Here is an 18655-nt window from a genome sequence, read left to right on the forward strand (position 1 = left end):
TGACCCTGAGCAGACCTGCAGGGTCTGTCTGCTTCTTCGGCACCAGCGACCTGCACTGAGGACAGGCAGGCATATAGTAGGGGAGGGGGGCGGGGATATACAGCTCTGCCTTGGGGAGCATCCAGGACAGCTTCCTGTCCCTGGTGTACCTCTCATACCACGTGGAAACAACTGTCCTAAACTGTATGTCCCTGTGGGTACACTAGGCATCCAGCGGGCCGTTCTCTCCATGTGGGAGGACACACGCCATCTCCTGCTTTATGATACTGGCTCAGTAAGTCTCTATCCCTCGCCCTTCATCTGTGTTGATCGATGTTTACCCATCAGTCACCTTGCTCCCCCTGCCCCAAAGTTTGGTAGTCATTCACGGGATGTGACCTAGGGTCAGGCCATCAGCTCAACCACCCAAACTGTATACCTGTATCCTCTGTGAATTCAGGTAGTGAAAACTAATATTCCAAAGAATGTCCTGAGCACCTACCAGTGGATATCAAAAGGCTCTACATTTTATATGACTTGACCCAGTTATTCCATTTCTTGAAATTTATTTTTTATTCTCAAAACTTACTTCTGAAGGTAACCACAGATGCAGATAAAGGCAGAACTACAAGGATGTTCATTACAATGTTGTTTATATACGGGCAAATAATTCCGAATAACCTACGTGTCCAAAAACAGGGTACCAGTAAATAAGTGACCATACATCAACTTTGACAGTCTATTCTGCACTTACTCTCTTATGAAATCAAGATAGAGAAGATACCATGGCATTAAAATATGGAGGATGTATTGTTCAAAGAAAAAAAAGCTCATAAAAATAGTAAGTGTGATATGGATGGCATTCATTTCCAAAAGAATGTGTACGTAGCTAGGATGTATCCCTATAAAGCAGGACAACCATTTCTAAGAAGTGGGTACTGGTGCTGTCCTCGTGGTTTGTCAGAAAATGCCTCCTCGCTTCTAGACTCTCCCAGTGACATACCCAGCAAGGGCAAGGAGGTGACAGGAGGGATCCACCCAAAAGGGAGGAGTTGTTTTGTTTTGTTTTGCTTTGTTTTTAGCACTGATGTTGTTTGTGGTGAAAATAAAGCCTATTGACTTTTAGGGTTAATTCTCTCAATGCATCTCTGTGTTGCTGCCTTTAGGGCTCCCTCTGCCTTGGTTTGCCACTGCTTTCCCCCAACCCCACCCCACCGCCCCCACCCCACACCCACCACCTCCCATTTCCATGGGATTTTCAATCTCTGGCACATGCAAAGCACACAAAATGTCAAGGATAAGTAATGCCTGTGTGAAGATTTAAAAAAAAAAAAAAAAAGCAAAGCTGACTTCTATCCATTACTTTGTGGTGAGATAGGACAGTTCCAGAGCTCTAAGGCCACCTACCGCATGACCACTGGAAACGTAAATCCTTGTCCCTGTCTGGCCAGCCCAGAGTCACGGTAGTGAAAGGATCCACATACTGGCCAGGCTCCGCGTACACCTGCCTGTCCCCTTTCTCTCTCTGCAGAAAAAGCAGCTGGTTGGTGAGATGCCCCTCCACAATTGGTACCCTGCCTTCTTCCCCACAGCAGTCTGTGCCAAGGGTAGTCGCAGCATAGGGCACAGAATGGAGACAGACCCTATCTGATCCACCTGGCTCTCCTCTGGAGATGGGTCACTGGGTAAGTAACTTTAGTCTGAACATGGGCTCAGTGCTGAGTGTCCATCATGCTTCCAACTGTTACCAGGGCCTGCTCTGGGCCAGGCCCCATGCTTGATGCCTAGAGATACAAGAATAGAGACCTGGGCTTTGCTCTTCAGTCTAGGAGGGAAGATGGACAAAGAAACTGATGACTAAAACACAGAATTCTAGCTGCTACAGGAGAGGGGGGCCCAGAGAATTATGAGAACGTGTAAGACGGAGGCAGTAGGTTGAGAACATCTGCTCCTCTGAAGAAAGTTTGATAGCATTTGATGCCTGGGTTGCTGCGGATTAAGTGAGAGAAGCTAGTGATGTCCTTCCTCTTTCGTCTGGTGCAGAGGAGGACACAGAGCTGTGACCTCTGTAAGGTGGGCAGCCAGTGTCAGGACAAGCTTCCCCAGAGAAGAAGACTACAGAGCTGTTGTGAAAGAGGAGGAGTGAGGGTGAGCTGGGCAGTAATGGAGTCTGTGGGTTCTAGGAGGAGGGATTGGCAGGCATATGGTGTGTTCCTGGAGTAAGTTCTGGCAGGACCTATCAAACAGCTGGGCCTAAAGAGCTTAGTCTGGTGTAACAGGAGGCTACATGGCAAAACTCAACCCCTTGTAGTGTCCCATGGCCTAAGAATAAAACCCAAACCCCTGTCTTGGCACCTAAGACCTCATGTGATCGGGCCTCTGTCCATCTCTCTGTAATCTCCTGTATGCTCTCCCTCCCCGCCCACAGGCCTCGGGACACTTCTAGCCTCGGGGCTTTCATATCTGTGCACCCAGAAAGCTCTTGTTCTGCTTTCCAGCAAGGCTGACCGTCTTATCTTCAGGTCTCCACCTGAATGTCCCATTCTACGAGGCCTCATCCGATCACATTTGCTAGGCCATGCTGTGTTGGTTGTCACTGCACCCTGTTGCTTGTAGTTAAACACTTACCACAATTCCTAATTACATGCTAATTTGTTTGGTAATTTCACCCACTAAGCTCCAAGAAGGCAGGGGCCACAGCTGTTTATTCACCTTTCTGTCCCTAGTCCCTAACACCAAGCCTTGACATTGTAAACGCATAGTCTTTGTTATTGAATAAAGTACGTGCATGGACAATGTCAACAGCAAGGAGTCGGGCCTTAGTCCTGCTGTAAAAACTGAGGAACATGGGCCTGCTTCCTCATTTAAGCATTAACAGCTATAAATTTCCCTCTGAACATTGCTTTAGCTGCATCCCACAAATTTGGATAGGTTATTTTGTCATTAACACTCAAATATATTTTAATTTTCCTTGTGAACTTTTTTTTTGATCCTACTGATTTTTTTTTAAGTGTGCTCTTTAATTTCCGAAATGTCTAAAAGGTGTGTACGTATCCCAGATATCTTATTACTGATTCATTATATAACACTGTTCTGGTTGGAGAACATGCTTTCTGTGATTTCAGTCCTTCTGGATCTCTTTTCAAATGGAAGAAACCTCCATGCCTCCTAGTACTCTGGCTATTAGCACCAATAAGCCAAAACTCAAAACTAAAGCAGAGTTTTCAGATATCTTTTTCTCGTGAGGTTAAGTGTTTAAAAAACAAAACAAAACAACTCACATTCTTTCTCTTGGCATTTGTTCCAGATGGTTCTCGCACACTGGAAGGAGCTGTGAACACAATGAGAACAGGCGTCAGACTTTGGTAGGTGTTTATAAGGTTACCAAAGGGCAGAGTCAGAGGGTGTGCTGAAGATGCCTTGGGGAGATCCACCTGTCTTGGAAATGAGTTAGGGAAATTTGGCAAACGTTCAGGTCATCAAAATGGGTAAACACCCAAACCATCATGTCCACCACTGGACTGAAGACATGTCTTCGGTTATTAAGAAAGAGTCAGGCAGTTGCCAGTGCAAATAAAACACGAGATTTAGAGATCAGCATGTGGCTATATGCTGTTAATGTTTAACTACCAGTTGAAGGGTGGGGATGGGGAGCCCTGATGTGTACCATTTACTACTTCTGGTGGTGTTTGTATTCCCACGAAGGCAGATTTCAGGCTACCGAGCTGACCTCAGTGATTATAGAGCAAGAGATGCACAGAACCAGCTCTGGCAAGCTGCTAGGGGCCGGCCTCAGCACACCACAGTGTATTTCTGGGTCTTCCTGTTGGCCTCTTACTGGCTGTGTGAGCCCAGGCAGGTTAGTTATTCTTTCTGGGTTCCTCACCCACGACAAAAGGCAATCCCTATCCTCAAGGCTCCAGGAGAGCTGACTGCTGTGTTTCTATACCATTGCATTGTAATCTGTGTACGTCTATAAAGAGGGTTAGTATAGCAAGGTAAAAGAAAATGGAACATGTACACTCAGTTGATATGCCCTGAAAAATCATCGAAATGTGAATATGCTAATGTCTAGTTAAAGTGTAATGATTAAGACAGGAATGTATTTTATCTGCACTGGCAGATCCGTGGGAGTCATTAGGCTCTCCTGTCCTGGTTAACATCTGGGTACTGTTGATCTTTACAAAATTCTCTCCCAGTGAATTCTCATTCTGAGAACTCTCACTTTGAAGGTCTATAAAATTATGTAAAGCAAAGCTAAGATGACAGACACAGAGATTCCTTCTTAATCTTAAGGCAGATGGGCCAATAACCCAGAAGGAAGAAATCAAGAGAAGTAATTGCTGCCTCTGATCCTGCCATGAATTAGCTGAGTGACTTTTGGAAAGTCAGCTCACCTCTCTGGGCCTCACATTCCATAAGTGGAAAAGGAGGGCTGTGGACAATTGCACAGACATCTGATGGTTTTGTCCCCCATCCAGGCATCCGTGCCCCCTTGTTTTGGTAACAGCACTTACGGGCGATTCTTTCCCCCGGGAAACATCCCTCCCTTGCTCTCAGTCCTTGGTTTGGGTGACGCCACCCCTACAGCATGTTCCAGGTGGGCATGTGATCCTGGTCTCCCCAAACTGAATACCACTTTCCCCTGGTCTCAGTACTGGGTCCAGGAGGGAACATGAACCAAGCTTGGACCAGTAAAGGGGGCCTCAGGACTTGGGCTAGAAATGTCAGCAAAGAGGGACTCCTTCTCCCCTAGGGTTAAGTAAGGATTGAAGCCTGGGGCCATCTTGCTACTGATGGGAAGAGGGAATCAGAATAAAGCCAACATAGAACCAAGAGATGGGAAGAGGCAGATTTCTGACAATATTGAGTGACTGGATCTAGCTGTGCCTAAACCCTGGACTTTGCCTTTCCATTTCTTTCTTTCTTTCTTTCTTTCTTTCTTTCTTTCTTTCTTTCTTTCTTTCTTTTTCTTTTTTTAATTTTTTGATGTTTACTTATTTTTGAGAGAGTGAGACACAGTGTAAGCGGGGGGAGGGGCAGAGAGAGAGGGACACAGAATCTGAAGCAGGCTGCAGGCTCTGAGGTGTCAGCACAGAGCCCTATGTGGGGCTTGAATTCACAAACTGCAGGATCATGACCTGAGCCAAAGTCAGACGCTTAACCGACTGAGTCACCCAGGCGCCCCTGGACTTTTCTTTTTGTGAGTTGATAAAATTTCCCTTTGAGTTGAGCCAGTCTGAACTGCTTTTCTGTCCCTTACTACGCAAAGAGTCCTGGCAAACACATTTGCTGTGGACTTTAAGCTACTGTTGGCTGCCTACCTACCAGCCATTACCCCACCCTTCTTCTTGGCTGCCAGAATCCACCTTCTCCCACAGAGCTGGAGGTGCTAGATACTTGCTTCCCAGCACCCCTTACAGCCAGGGTGGATACTTGCTGGATACTTGCTTCCCAGCACCCCTTAGAGCTAGGGTACATGACCCTGGCTGATGGCATCTGAGGAGAAGAATGCTGGGGACTTGTGGGGAAAACTTCCCTCCTAGTAACAAGAGCTACAGTGGGGGAAATGGGCTTGTGCAGCTGCTGGATGATTCTGGGTTGACCTGCGATGTTTGGAACCGCAGCAGCCATGTTGATGAGATGCAACCCTATGGGCAAAGCAGAAACTCTGAGGGTGGCAGAACAGAATAGCAGACTGAGCCTGGGTCCCTGCCGGTGACACTGGACCGCTGAACCAATCCTGGAACTACTTACCTCCTAACTTCTCAGTATGTGACATCATAACGACCAAACTTAAAGCCACCTAGGTTGGGCCTCCTGTTGCTTGGAGCCTAAAGCAGCAAACTCGGATGTTTTAGAATTCTGTAACAGCAGTTGAATGTTTTACTGTGTACATGACAGTGCTTTAGAGTAACCAGAGAATTCTTAAAATCTACAGAGCAAGGTAAGCATTCAGAGCTCTGTTTTGAAGAGTCCCTCCCTGGATCCCGAGCAAGTGCAATGACCCAAACTGCTGGTCCTGAGTTTTATAGCCCCTTGCAGAAATTCCTTGCCTGAAACAGTGATGCTTCCAATTTCCAGACTCAGGTTTGAGAAGGCATTCCTCACCGTCACTGTGACCAGAAAGGTGCCTGTAATGCAAAAGGTAGAGACTTAAGGGTGTTGCAATAAATTGTTTAACTTGTGTTGAGACAGCTCTCCCAAGCTATGCTTCCTGGTCTGCTGACAGCGGCATTTGAATCTTTCATCCTGAGCATTTAATGGACCCTTGTTGTATACCAGGCATGGTGCAAGGCTCTGGGACACAGAGGTGAATGAAACATGGTCTTTGTCTCCAAGGTCCTTATAGTCTAGTATGCTTGTAGGAGACCAAGTGCCAACCATGGCAAGAATTGGCATGGGGGCATGTGGACATGTAGTAGGGAGTCACTGCACTGATCATGGTTCATGGCAAGGCTAAAGCTAAAGTTCAAAGGAGGAGTAGTGCTCATTGGTCAGATTAGAGAGGAGATTCCAGCAGAAGAAAGGACATGACAGGACTTTAAAAAGACTGAGGAGCAGAGAGGGGAGAGAAGGATTTGTAAGATTCAGGGTATGTGTGTATCCCACCCTCCTCCCTCATGGGGAAAGGTGGTGGGTGCTACCTTCTTTTCTCGTGCCTAGAGAGGAGCTCATCAGAGGGGACCCTGGGAAAGGTGGATATGTGCTCTTTCAGATCCGGGACCCCCATGGACAGGTTCCTTTCTCGTACTCTTGAAGGATGGTCTATGACGGGGTGGAGTGAGAGGGAGAGTGGGGGCAGGAAAGGGCTGCATTCCTGCGTTTGGAAAACTACCGGTAGCTGGCCAAAGAAAAGGTGAGAATTTTCTGAGGACCAGATGTTTGTCTTGGTCCCCTCCCCAACTCAGGGACCTAGCAGGGGCCTCAGAAGCCCACAGAAGCTCCTGCAAGAGGCAGCTGCAAACATCTGCTGGGCTGGTGACCATTGGTTGGCAAGCAAGGCTGGCCAGGACCGGGCCAGCACTGACAAGTGAGGGTCTTCCTGCCCTACCTGGTGCCCTTCCCTTCCTCTTCACCCCCTTTATCTCATCCAAATCTGTTTTTCTTATGGGGAAAAGAAGACTACTTACCATCTAAGAGTGAGCCGAAACTTCACAGGGCATGTAGAGATTTTATCTATTATCCCCTGCCAAGCGGCTTTTGTAGACAACAATAATTAATTTGCATTTGAATTATACCTATATAGTGTGTATGTTTTCCATTGTCATTTCATTTCACTCTGGATTCCTCTTGTTCCAAGCTGGACCTTTGATACCTGGCAAAGTTGTAATGGTTTTCTTCTCAAATCTGTCATTTAACCTATCTCTTTTGCTAAATCTGCTGCTTGAGGGCACTGTAGCCCCACCCCGGCACAGTATTTCCACCTCTCTTACAGACTTCTGAGATCCTTGGCGGGGAAGGTAGGCAGGGTTCTGGGTGGGCTGGGGACTCTGTGACCCTCCTCACATTCCTGGCTGCTGACTTCACCACATTGCCCTGAAGGACTCTCTGTTCTCTCCAGATTAAATGCAAATGTCTCCTCTAGTCTCCTCCCTTGGTGGTGCCAGCCAGTCTGTCACCCTATCTCTATTCCAGCCAGCATCTTGACTCTTCCTCTCTTGTCCCTCCCTCTCCCACCCTTGTTTTTATCTCTCGCTCCCTGAAGGGCATGGACTGCAGGTCCCCCCTGAACCACACTCTCCTCTAGAAATGATGGAAAAATTGGAATCCTTCCAACTCTCCTCCAGTGGTTCTCAGTGGGGGAGATTTTGCTGCCCAGGGACAGTTGGCAATGTCCGGAGGCATTTCTCGTTGTACTTAGGAGGCTGGCGCTACTGATATCTAGTGGGTAGAGGCCAGGCATGCCAGTAAACACCCTACAGTGTGCAGGACAACCCCCACAGCAAAGAACGATCCAGCCCCGAACGTTAGAAGTGCCACAAGTGAGAACCCCTGTGACTCTAAGCTCTGAGGGCAGATCAGATGTCTCTTCTTATTGTATGCCCCAGGCTGGATGCCGTGAACCCCATTTGTGTTCAGGACACACGGACACAGGCTGGCGGGACTCTGGACACTGAGTCGGGAAGGAACGAGGAGGGAAATTTGGGAGGAGACGCACCCACCCCAAATACCTTCAAGAGGAACTGCCACAGGGTAAATCCCAAATGGTCCCTGGAGACTCTCTTCTTCATGGGAGAAGGTTGCATTGAGTCCTGCCACTTCAAAGGTCAGCCTCTCCGGTGCGCCACGAGCCACCGAGACGTTGACCAGTAGGTCTTGTCCAAGCTCCAAGTGGTCAGAAGCCCAGGAAGCCCATAGCCCTGACAGAGGCTCCATGAAGGAGACTGTGATGTTCCAGGAGGGTGCAGAAGTGGTGTTGCTGGTGGCTCGGATCTCCAGGTGGTGCATCCCTGGGCCCATCCTTTGCTGGGCTGCTCTGTCCAGGGTCAGATTGTAGGGTAGCAGGCCGCTTGGTGTGGTGAACTCGGCCAGGGTTGTATTACCCGACAGCACAGTGTAAGTCACCCCTCTTCCTATGTGGGGTGAGAGATATTTAAGAACGTTGGCAACAGCCATGCAGTTGAGACCCAAGCTCCAAGGTCAGATTCTGGACATAGACATGGAGATGGTATAGCCATAAAGACATGCGGAAGGATAGGCCCACCCCCAGGTCTTAACAGTGATGATCTCTGAGTACGGGGTTCATGAGCGATTTTTCTTTTTGAGTCCTCTCTGCTCATCTGCATATTCTGCTCTGCGCTCTGCGTGTGTTACCCATAAACTTAAAGGTTTGTAATGAAAATATGAGGACATTTTGTTGACAGGTTTGTCCTTGGAGGGTGGAAGGCTAACACAGGAGCGTCTCCCGAGGCATGGCTGATTTTTATGCCTGAGAATTAGCCTCGAGTCTTGTCCTAAGCAGGAGCAGGTGAAGTCATTTCCTTCCACCTCCGTGGCAGACCGCCTCAAACCCCGCTCCACGGGAACACTCAGCCTGTTCACCTTAAGATGGGGCTCCCTTTTAGGTTGGGGCCGGCTGTCCTACCTGGATGCTAAATACTGTGGTTGACTCTAAAAATCTTGTTTGAACCACCAAATTAGGATTCTTTGCAACAGAAGCCAAGCTAGGGTATTTCTTGTTTGAGCGATGACGATGCTAATGACGATGAGAAAGACAATGATGATGGTACTTTCTGACACTCATGCTTCCTGCTCCCTCTCCCCACACTTGGCAAACAGTAGGCAATTATGTTTGTAGGATAAAAACATAAATGAAGGATTATTTTAGGTTTCCCTGGTGCACATAGCAGCCGTCTTTGGCCAACAAGCACACCGAGACAGAGAGGAGCCCCGAGGACTGTTTAAGGACCCTGTGTTTAAGCTCCATCATATCTCTGCTGGGTGAGGCTCCAGGAGCTGTGAGGTCGGACTGAGCCATGTCCTCACCTCTGCAGCTCTGTGCCACGCGGTTTAGCCCAGCAGGCTTCTGTCCGGATGTCAAACCAGACCTGTGCCTGGGATAAAGATGCTGCCTCAGGTACGGGTGGGTCTTCGTTGGTAGGGTCTCTACTGAGAAGAGGGATGATATTCAGAATGTTTAACAACTGAAACTACATGGGTCCCAACCAAAGAGGATGGATGTTGTGATAAATCAGAATGAACACTGTGACCAATCAGAGTAGATGCTGTGACCAATCGGAAAGGACGCTTTGACTAATCAGAATGGACGTGACCAATTAAAATGGCCTCTCTGACCAATCAGAGAAGAAACTGACCAATCACAAGGGACACCAGCCGTAACATCTGCTATGGCTGTGGCAGTACGTGTTGCTCCGTATCAGTCCTGATTGGGGGCAGCATCATTGTGCCAGGCTGGTCAACGCTGGCCTCACTGAGATGGGCTCAGGCCCAGCTGGTAGCTCTCCCGGTCCTATTCAGGTTCCCTAACAAGGAGTGACTTGGAAATTCTGTTCTGATGGGACTGTGGGTAAAGAAGGGCATCGGAAGGCAGAGAGCTTCACTTAGCTCACTAGCCTTGTGACTTCAAGCCAATTTCTGAACCTTCCCTCCATTTCTTCATCTGTAGAATGGAGATAATAATAGTACATACTGGGTGGGCTAGCACACGTGGAGTACTCAGACCAGTTCCGGGCACGCACGAGGTGCTAAATAAGTTGAATAGCTAAAAAACTAACTGGATACATGAGTGCTGTTAGTATTTATTAAAGCCTGGGAGTTGGATGGATAGATCTGGGGAAAATCGAGGTTGCTTTGACCTTGACCATTTCTGTAGACTCACCTCCATCAAGTACCACCTGAATCCACAGAGGTTCCCCGAAGACAGTGCGGCAGAGAGGGCTGGCTCCCAACGTCGACAGGCCGGAGCACCCAGTCACGCTGAGCCTTCCCGTCTTGTCTCGGATTGTCACGTGCTTCTGAGCCATCACATGCCACTCACTGGTTGTGCACTCGGCAAACACAATAAATTCCCCAGGGGCTGTGAACTGGTGGGTCACGTTGCCGCATAAACTGCCAGCAATAGTTAGTGTTGGCCATGTTGGGGACACACAAACACATGCATTCACACACGTGTGCACATATGCACTCACCTACCTTGCACCTCCCCTGCCCTGCAAAGATAAACAGGTGAAGAAAGAGATGCTACGTGACCAAGCCCTTGGTGTTCACAAAGGTTACGTTGAGATGTCTAGAGCAGGTGGGAGTGGAAGAAATAGCAGTGACCAATCAGGGAGTTGAATATTCGGTTACACGTCCTTTTTCTGCCATTTATTCCCTCTGTGGCTCACATAAATCCCCCTCGTCTGTAAAATGCTATGCCCCAGCCTACCTTTCTGAACCATAGTTTCCCCATCTGTAAAATGGGGTCATATTCCAAATGTATCAGAATGATAGATGCTTGGCTTCTCATTTCGCCGAGGGAACGGATTGAAAATCTCCAATGTGGCCCATAAAGACCCACGTGACCTCCCTTCTTGACCTCACCCCCATCTCCTGCCACACCCCTCCCAGCTGTATGTCCGCTCTGCCCTCTTTTCGGTTCCTGGAATGTGCCACCTCCCGTCTGCCTCAAGGGCTGCAGGTGTGCTGTTCTTTGCTGGGAAGGCTCTCCGCTCGTCTGTCTGCTCACACTCATGCTCTTCCTTTGGTGCTCAGCTTAAACATCACCTCCTCAGGGAAGCCCCCCTTAGATTCCCCATAAAGGCCATGCTGTAGCTCGGCTGCTTCTCCTGGGTGACACTCATTCCTTCTGTGCTTGCTCTGCCACTGGCATTCTTCCCCGCTAGGTCGTCTGCACAGACGGTGTCTGTCTAGATCTCCGTTATAAATCCGGTACCTAACACAGCGCCTAGCGTGGAGGGCGTGCTGACAAATATTTGACAAATGAGCATATTTGTGAAAAGGCTTGCAAAACAGTAGCTGGATTTTTGGTGCCTGCCAAGAGTAAAGCCACCACCTGTCTCTTCCATTGATTACGACTTTAGGCAAAATTCAAAAAGAAACTTGGTGAGGACTCTGAAAAGTAAACAACAGCAGACAGATTGGGGAGGAAAGCCCAGGCTTTAAGAAGTACCCGTAAAGATGGGACTTTCCTATTTTGTGTCTTTTTTCTTTTTTAATCTCCTTTATATCTTGGCTTTGTCCCTAGGGTACATGTTTGTGACCTAGGGTCATGGAACTGCACAATGAATGAAGAAAACAAAAACCCCAAGAGAAATCCCCTCTGTTTAGCCAAGAGAACCAGGAAAAGAGACCCAGTGAGTCTGAGGGCACAGAAAATAATACCTGGTTTTGTTTTGTGTCATTCCTCTTTTTTTCTCTTTTGGCCATGCCCTAGGCTGTTCTCCCTCTTGGAGCTGCACTGACAGTGTAGGGTGATGCAGACACCTAATTCACAAGAGAAAACCCATCTTTGTATCCAGAGGAGCCGTGAAGAGAGATGTGTGGGAGCTGAAGATTGTGGGGGAGACCCTGAAAATGAGAGATGTGGAGAGGAGGGGCCCCCACTTCCATGAACAACCCAGCACAAACTATGAGCTCACTCACATATTATGCATGTGCAAAGTAGAGCCAAAGACACACAGCCAAGGCTTTGTTTGAGTCAGACTACAACATAACACCATCCTGAGTGTCCCATGAGTGGGGCCAACCCAAACAGGTTTGGAAACGACACCAACATGGGAACCACCACTCACAGAAGGCAAGTCATAAAGTGTGGTCTGAACCTAACCAGGTGGGTTGCCTGCTAACACAAAACAAAAATCTCTTTTCCAGAGGATTTTAACTGGATCCAGAGTCTCAGAACCTCCTATCAAAATGTCCAGAATATAATCCAAAATTGCTTGATGATACCCAAAGAATGAGGAAAATCTGACCCAATCTCAAGTGAAAACATAATAGATGTCAGCTTTCAGGTGACATCAGACAGACTTGGAATTATCAGACAGACTTGAAATCAGCCATTTCAGCCATGCTCCATGACATAAAGGTAAACCCTCTTTAAATGAATGGAAAGCCAGACATTCTAAGCAGAGAAACAGAAACTTTTTTTTTTAATGAAAATTTTAGAAATAAACAGTATCTGAAATAAAAAATTCACTGGATGCTTGCAATAGCAGAATAGTGATGACAGAAAAAAGTCAGTGAACTTGAACAAAGAGCAAGAGAAAGTATCTGAGCTGAAGAAAAGATTAAATAAATTGACATCTTAATAAAATATTAAATTTTCAAAAATGAGTAGAGCATCAGCAACCTGTGTGACAATATCAAAAAAGAAAGCAGTTGTGTCATGGGAGGACCAGTGAGAAGAGATAGATTGGTGTAGAAAAATACACTGAAGAAATAATGGGTGAAAACTTACCCAGTTTGGCAAAATACATACATGTAAAGATTCAAGAAACTCCATGGATCCCCCACAAAAGGGGAAAAGTTAAAGAAAACCATGCCCACACATACAGTAATAAAACTGCTGAAAATCAAAGGTAAAGAAAAAAAAAATCTCAAAACAAGCCTGAAAAATGACACATTGCATATAAAGAAAACAGCGACGTGACTGATTGTAGATTTCCCTTCAAAAGCATGGCAGTCAGAAGACAGTGACAACATCTTTAAATGTTGAAAGAAAAGAATTGTCAACACCTAATTCTATATCCAGCAAAAATGTCCTCCAGGAAGTGAAGCAAAATAAAGACGTTCTCAGGAATAAAGAAATCCTCTAAGAGAATTTGTTTCCAAAAAATCTACTATAAAAGAAGTGTTTAAGGGAGTTTTTCCAGCAGAAAAGAAATGATACCAGAGGGAAACTTTGAATTTCAAGGGTGAAGGAAGAACACAAGTAATGGTAAATATTTTGGTAAATTCATAGACTGGTAACATTTTGGTAAATTCAGGCCCCTCGTTGGGCTCTGTGCTGACAGCTCAGAGCCTGGAGCCTGTTTTGGGTTCTGTGTCTCCCTCTCTCTGCCCCTCCCTGGCTTGTGCTTGCTCTCTCTCTCTCAAAAGTAAATAAACTAAAAAAAAAAAAAAAAAAAAAGAGATTTTCAATATATGTAAATGTCCTACATATGACAACTATAATATAGAGGAGGGTGAGCAAAGGGACCTATATGCCAGTAAAGCTTCAACATTTTAATGAAGTAAAATATGAACTCCATATAGACTGTGAAAGTTTGGATATGTATATTGTAATCCATGAAGCAACTACTAAAAAAGTAATAAAAAGATCTATAACAGGGGCGCCTGGGTGGCGCAGTCGGTTAAGCGTCCGACTTCAGCCAGGTCACGATCTCGCGGTCTGTGAGTTTGAGCCCCGCGTCAGGCTCTGGGCTGATGGCTCGGAGCCTGGAGCCTGTTTCCGCTTCTGTGTCTCCCTCTCTCTCTGCCCCTCCCCCGTTCATGCTCTGTTTCTCTCTGTCCCAAAAATAAATAAAAAACGTTGGAAAAAAAATTAAAAAAAAAAAAAAAAGATCTATAACCAAAAAAGCTGATAGATATGTTAAAATGGAATGCTAAAAATATTCAAATAATCCAAAAGAAGGCAAGAGAGGAGAACAGAGGGAAAATGATCTTATAAATGATCTCAGCACACCAATTGTTGTGCCAGATGGGATTAAAAAAAAAAAAAGTCTCAACCATAGACTGTCTATAAGAAGTCCACTTTAAATATAATGATAAGGGGGCACCTGGGTGGCTCAGTTAGTTAAAGCAGCTGATTCTTGGTTCCAGCTCAGGTCATGATCTCATGTTTCATGGGATTGAGCCCTGCATTGGGCTCTGCACCGACAACACAAAGCCTGCTTGGGATTCTCTCTCTCCGATTCTCTCCTTCCCTCTCTCTCTCCCTGCTCATGTTCTCACCCTCACTCTCTCTCTCAAAATAAATAAATAAACTTAAAAAAAAATTTAATAAATATAATGACATGGATAGGTCAAAAGTAAAAGTATAAAAGTTTCACCAGCAAACACTAATCAAAAGGACGCTGGAGTAGGCTCTAATAACAGACCACGTGGATTTCAGAACAAGAAAACACTAACTCTTTTCAGTCACGGGAAGGATGGTTTTGAATAGCAAAATCTGGGCTGTTTTTCAGGGATCTTGCTGGGAAAAGCGACTCATTCCATTCCTTGAGCTCTCCTGCCAACTGAAAGTGCTCAGGAACGAAAGGCAGAGAAACGGACTTTTCCTGATTTGTCTCCCAGTGATCTCACTGGAGGCAGAAGACAGCAAAGTGCTTTTAGAAACTGCTGCCAACAAAGGGAAGATCTGCTCGGAGTACAAAGCAACGGAGGCAACAACCTAACATTTTTTGATGATCCTACGAGCCAGCAGTGCCATTCCTGGGTGCAAACCCAACAGAAATGCAGCAAAGACATGCGCTCCAATGTGCACAGCCACATAGTTTGTAATCGTCCAAAGGGGAAACCACCCAAAAGGACTACCAGCACTAGAAAGGAATAAGTAAAGCAAGGAATATCCATGTGATGGAATGTTCTACAGAAATGAGAACAAAGAAGGCACAGTTATACACAACAATATGGATACATCTCAAAAATGTACTGTTGAGAAGTCAGACAGAAAAGAGAATACACTTTATGATTCCATTTATAGAAGTTTCGAACGGGTCACACTGATCGACAGTGGTAGAAATTGGTAGACTTGGGGCCCCCGGGAGGACTCTTGGGAGACTGGTCATATTTTGTTTCTTGATCTGAGTACGAGTTACATGGGTGTAGACATTTCACTTTGTAGAAGTTAACTGAGTTGTATCTTTTTGTGCAGTTTTTTGTACATATTTATGCCTCAATAAAAAGTTTAAAACTTAGTCTAAGACACTGCCACTGATTTGAACATGCTGCTTTGATCGTTTACATTAATGGGATGTGGCTTTTCTTTAAAAAGAAAGAAAATGGGGAAGAGAGCTCACATTTTGTATCTTTGCTCAGAATGTCCAATTGTTAAGAATACCAAGGTCTGTACCATTTTGTTAATGTCACTCACAAGTTGCTAGCCAGCTTGGTGGATAAAGCCACCTGACCAAATGGGGCAGTGTGGTAGAATGGAAAGGGTAGAAAGCTGGAAGTAAGGTCTCCAGAGTCAGTCACCTGTGTAACCTAATGACTCAACCACTCTGAGTCTCAGCTCCCTTGTCCATACAATGAGGTGAGAGCCATTCCTGGCTGGGTCGTTGTGAGGTTTAAATGAGACCATGGCTGAGTAAGTACCTGGTATGTGATAGGCTCAAATATTGTGGGGTTTTGTGTGTGTATGTGTGTATAATAGGATGGCGTTTATGCCACTTAGCCTCTTAAAAATAAAAGTAGTATATACTTCTGTAATATTAATATAATGGCAACAATTACCCATTTTTAAGAATCAACTCTGTGCCAATTATTTTCTTCTTTGTAGTCCCATTTAGCCCTTAAAATTACCCAGTGACTGTTAGTAACTCTTGCAACAGTATTAACAATCACAGATCATGTAGCCAAATGGCCTAAATATTCTTAAGTATCCTCTGTAGTGGATGTGAGTCACCCAGATGCTGCACTTCAAGGCCGAGGTCTGCCCCTCCCCAGCACTCTGGTGTGTTAGTGGCCAAGGGCTCACAGATGAATCCATCTCCAGGAATTCGCCTTGGCCAAAGGGAGCAGCCTCCCCCCCCTCCTCCCCTGCAGGGTTCCTTCCTGCATCCCATGGCTGCTCTGTGCCAGAGCACTGAGGTTCCACTCTCTTGCCTCAGTCCCGTCAGGTCCCGGCTCTAGAGTTCTCTGTGGGGATGGGAAGGGCCTGTGTTGCTAGTGCATCCCATTGTACCTTCTGCCCCTGCTCCATCCTGGAACCCCCCTCCCCCGGGAAACCTGCTGTACCCCAAATCAGTTTCCTGGTACCCAACCTACATGTTCTCCTAAAAACAATTTCTCCAAACTGGCTGGCATATCAAGGCTCTTTATCAGCAGACTCCTTTTGAGTTTTCCAGCAGCATCTTTCATTTTCCCCCACATACCCCGAACTCCTGCTGTAACGCGAGGTGCTCGCAGTTACCTGAGGAGGCCACGCCCCTTCACATCCCTGTTGTCCCTTTCTCTACCTCCATAGCTCCTGCCTGGTTCCCCCGAAAGACTTCGGTCCTTTATGACCATAACCTTCCACATAATTCCTCTGAGCTTCCCAACATCCTGTGTACATCTAGGTCCCTCTAAATGTTGTTCTGTCTTACGAAATACCGATTTCCAGGGAAGCGGCCCCTCCAGATTCAGCTATGTGTGGAGGCAGCTCTGAATAGACCCCAAAATGATGGCAATCCCCTGATCTGTCGGTAGGTGGCGCTGAGACACCCAACGCTGGACAAGGACAAATTTCACTTTCGCAAATTGGTCCAGGAGGCACACAATAAATTACAGAAACGTGTAAAGTTTCCTACAACAAACAGTAAAGTAAAACAGCTTGACATTCAAATGAACACAATACATCGGGAGTGCAAGGCAAGAAGAATCTAAAGGAGAAATCCTTTGACTTTATTATGTTGTTTCTATTTCAGATTGGATTCTCCATTAGCTCATGTTGTTTGTCTGCAGTAGAGATGAAGTGGCCCATTTAGGCCTTAGCTTATCATGACTTAAGCAAAAGTAGGATGCCGTACAAACACATAAAAGCACAGCGACATTCACGCAAGGTATGTGACTTCTGTGAACTTAAAATTCATGCCATTTTTAATATTCTAGGTTGAGTGCTGAGGCTGCTATTGCAGATAAGGAAGCATCGGAAATGGATCTCCCAAAGTTAACCAAAATGACAGAAGCTGAGTATTTTGGCCTCACCATCCAGAGTTGACTAATACTAGCATTTTGGCTCATTTGCTCCAATTTGTAGCTACTGTTTGTTTATTACTGGAATGTCTTTGTGTAACTAAAGGTCTTAGCAGGGCTACAGACAGTCGATTTTGACGAATGCCAAATGCAAGTTGTTTAAAATTTGGGGGCCGGGCGATTGTATAGCTTAGCATTTGCTGTTTTTTCATTGCCATGGTAGCAAGCAGGAAGAAACCTGCACAACAAGGTCATGGGTATTTGTATCACTTTTGTAACATTTTGTAACATTTCCCCCAAAGCATCTTCACATGTAATTTCTCATTTTACTCCACGAAACAAGGCAGCCACCAATATTAATGAGACAGGGAAGGGAATGGAAACCCAAGACCAGAAATTGTCTCACACATGTTAGCAGCAGCTGGGATTAGAACCTTAGCTTCTGGACATGCCATTTTATATGGCGGCACAGCACAATGTCTGAGGCCTCAGAGGACTGTTGAGTGTGAAACTTTCCCTCGCTGGGGCAGAATTGGGCCAGGGACAGGGCTGGCCTCTCTTGGCCCCACCCAAGCCAGGGCTTCCAGCAATGCTGAGCATGTGCAGGACTGGATTCAGAACCTCTAGCTCCCCACAGGGTAGAACTGCAGATGTTTAGGGTTAGGAAAGGGGCTTACGAGCCTCCATTATTTCCCTGGGGATTCATGTTGAACTGAAGACCCCTGTAAGAAGCCCCCAACCCACTGAGGATCTGGAAATTCTGGATCATTCTGGGGGCACCCAGAATGGAGCTTACCCCAGGCCCAGTAGGACTTGGAAATGTTATGAATTGAGTTCAGCTGCCATCAGGCCGGGGAGGTTCTGCTCTCCTAGAGGATGCAGAGTATAATGCCTTCATGCCGTGTAATCTGCCAGGGGCTTGAGGGCCTCAGCTTTTATGCCAGACAGTCCTGGCTTGTGTCACCATGTTGCCACTCACAAGCTGTGTGTCTTGGGCACTGCCACTATACCTCTCTGAGCCTCAGCTGCTTTGTCCATGAAAACAAAATAACAGTTGCCTAGCTCAACACTGTCCAATAGAAGTACAGTGTGAGCCACCCATGTGTATGTTCTAAGAGCCACATTGAAATAGTAATACATAAAATTAATTTTAATAATTTATTTTCTTTAACCCAATATATCCAAAATACTTTCATTTCAACATGTAATCAATATTTAAAAATTAGTGAGATACTTTACATCTTTTATGAGAGGTTGGTGAGGGGCGACTGAAATCTTCAAAATCCCACGTGTGTTTTAATTAACAGCATAT

General features: G+C 46.1%; 2 protein-coding genes across 4 annotated transcripts in view; one reads left to right on the top strand and one right to left on the bottom strand.

Annotated features, from left to right (window-relative positions):
- BCO1 (beta-carotene oxygenase 1) overlaps positions 1 to 18655 on the top strand; it is a 156900-nt gene that overhangs the window by 68254 nt on the left and 69991 nt on the right. Inside the window, exons 1-4 of one of the 3 annotated variants that reach the window (XM_042969287.1) lie at positions 96 to 820; positions 1511 to 1664; positions 3287 to 3344; positions 17076 to 17210. The gene's annotated coding sequence lies outside the window, so the exon portion shown is untranslated. Of the gene's footprint in view, positions 1 to 95; positions 821 to 1510; positions 1665 to 3286; positions 3345 to 11678; positions 11799 to 17075; positions 17211 to 18655 lie in introns of those variants that run through there. The other 2 variants (XM_042969286.1, XM_042969288.1) reach the window with 2 other exon arrangements.
- The window catches only part of LOC102960252 (polycystic kidney disease protein 1-like 2), a 66962-nt gene that overhangs the window by 35096 nt on the left and 13211 nt on the right, over positions 1 to 18655 (bottom strand). The window contains exons 6-10 of the mRNA XM_042969282.1: positions 10322 to 10551; positions 8154 to 8555; positions 6036 to 6113; positions 3261 to 3310; positions 1387 to 1504 (exon numbers count right to left, since the gene is read on the bottom strand). Coding sequence (XP_042825216.1) covers positions 1387 to 1504; positions 3261 to 3310; positions 6036 to 6113; positions 8154 to 8555; positions 10322 to 10551 — 878 coding nt within the window. The remainder of the gene's footprint in view (positions 1 to 1386; positions 1505 to 3260; positions 3311 to 6035; positions 6114 to 8153; positions 8556 to 10321; positions 10552 to 18655) is intronic.

The sequence above is a fragment of the Panthera tigris genome, chromosome E2 (assembly GCF_018350195.1).
Source record: "Panthera tigris isolate Pti1 chromosome E2, P.tigris_Pti1_mat1.1, whole genome shotgun sequence".
Taxonomy (NCBI): domain Eukaryota; kingdom Metazoa; phylum Chordata; class Mammalia; order Carnivora; family Felidae; genus Panthera; species Panthera tigris.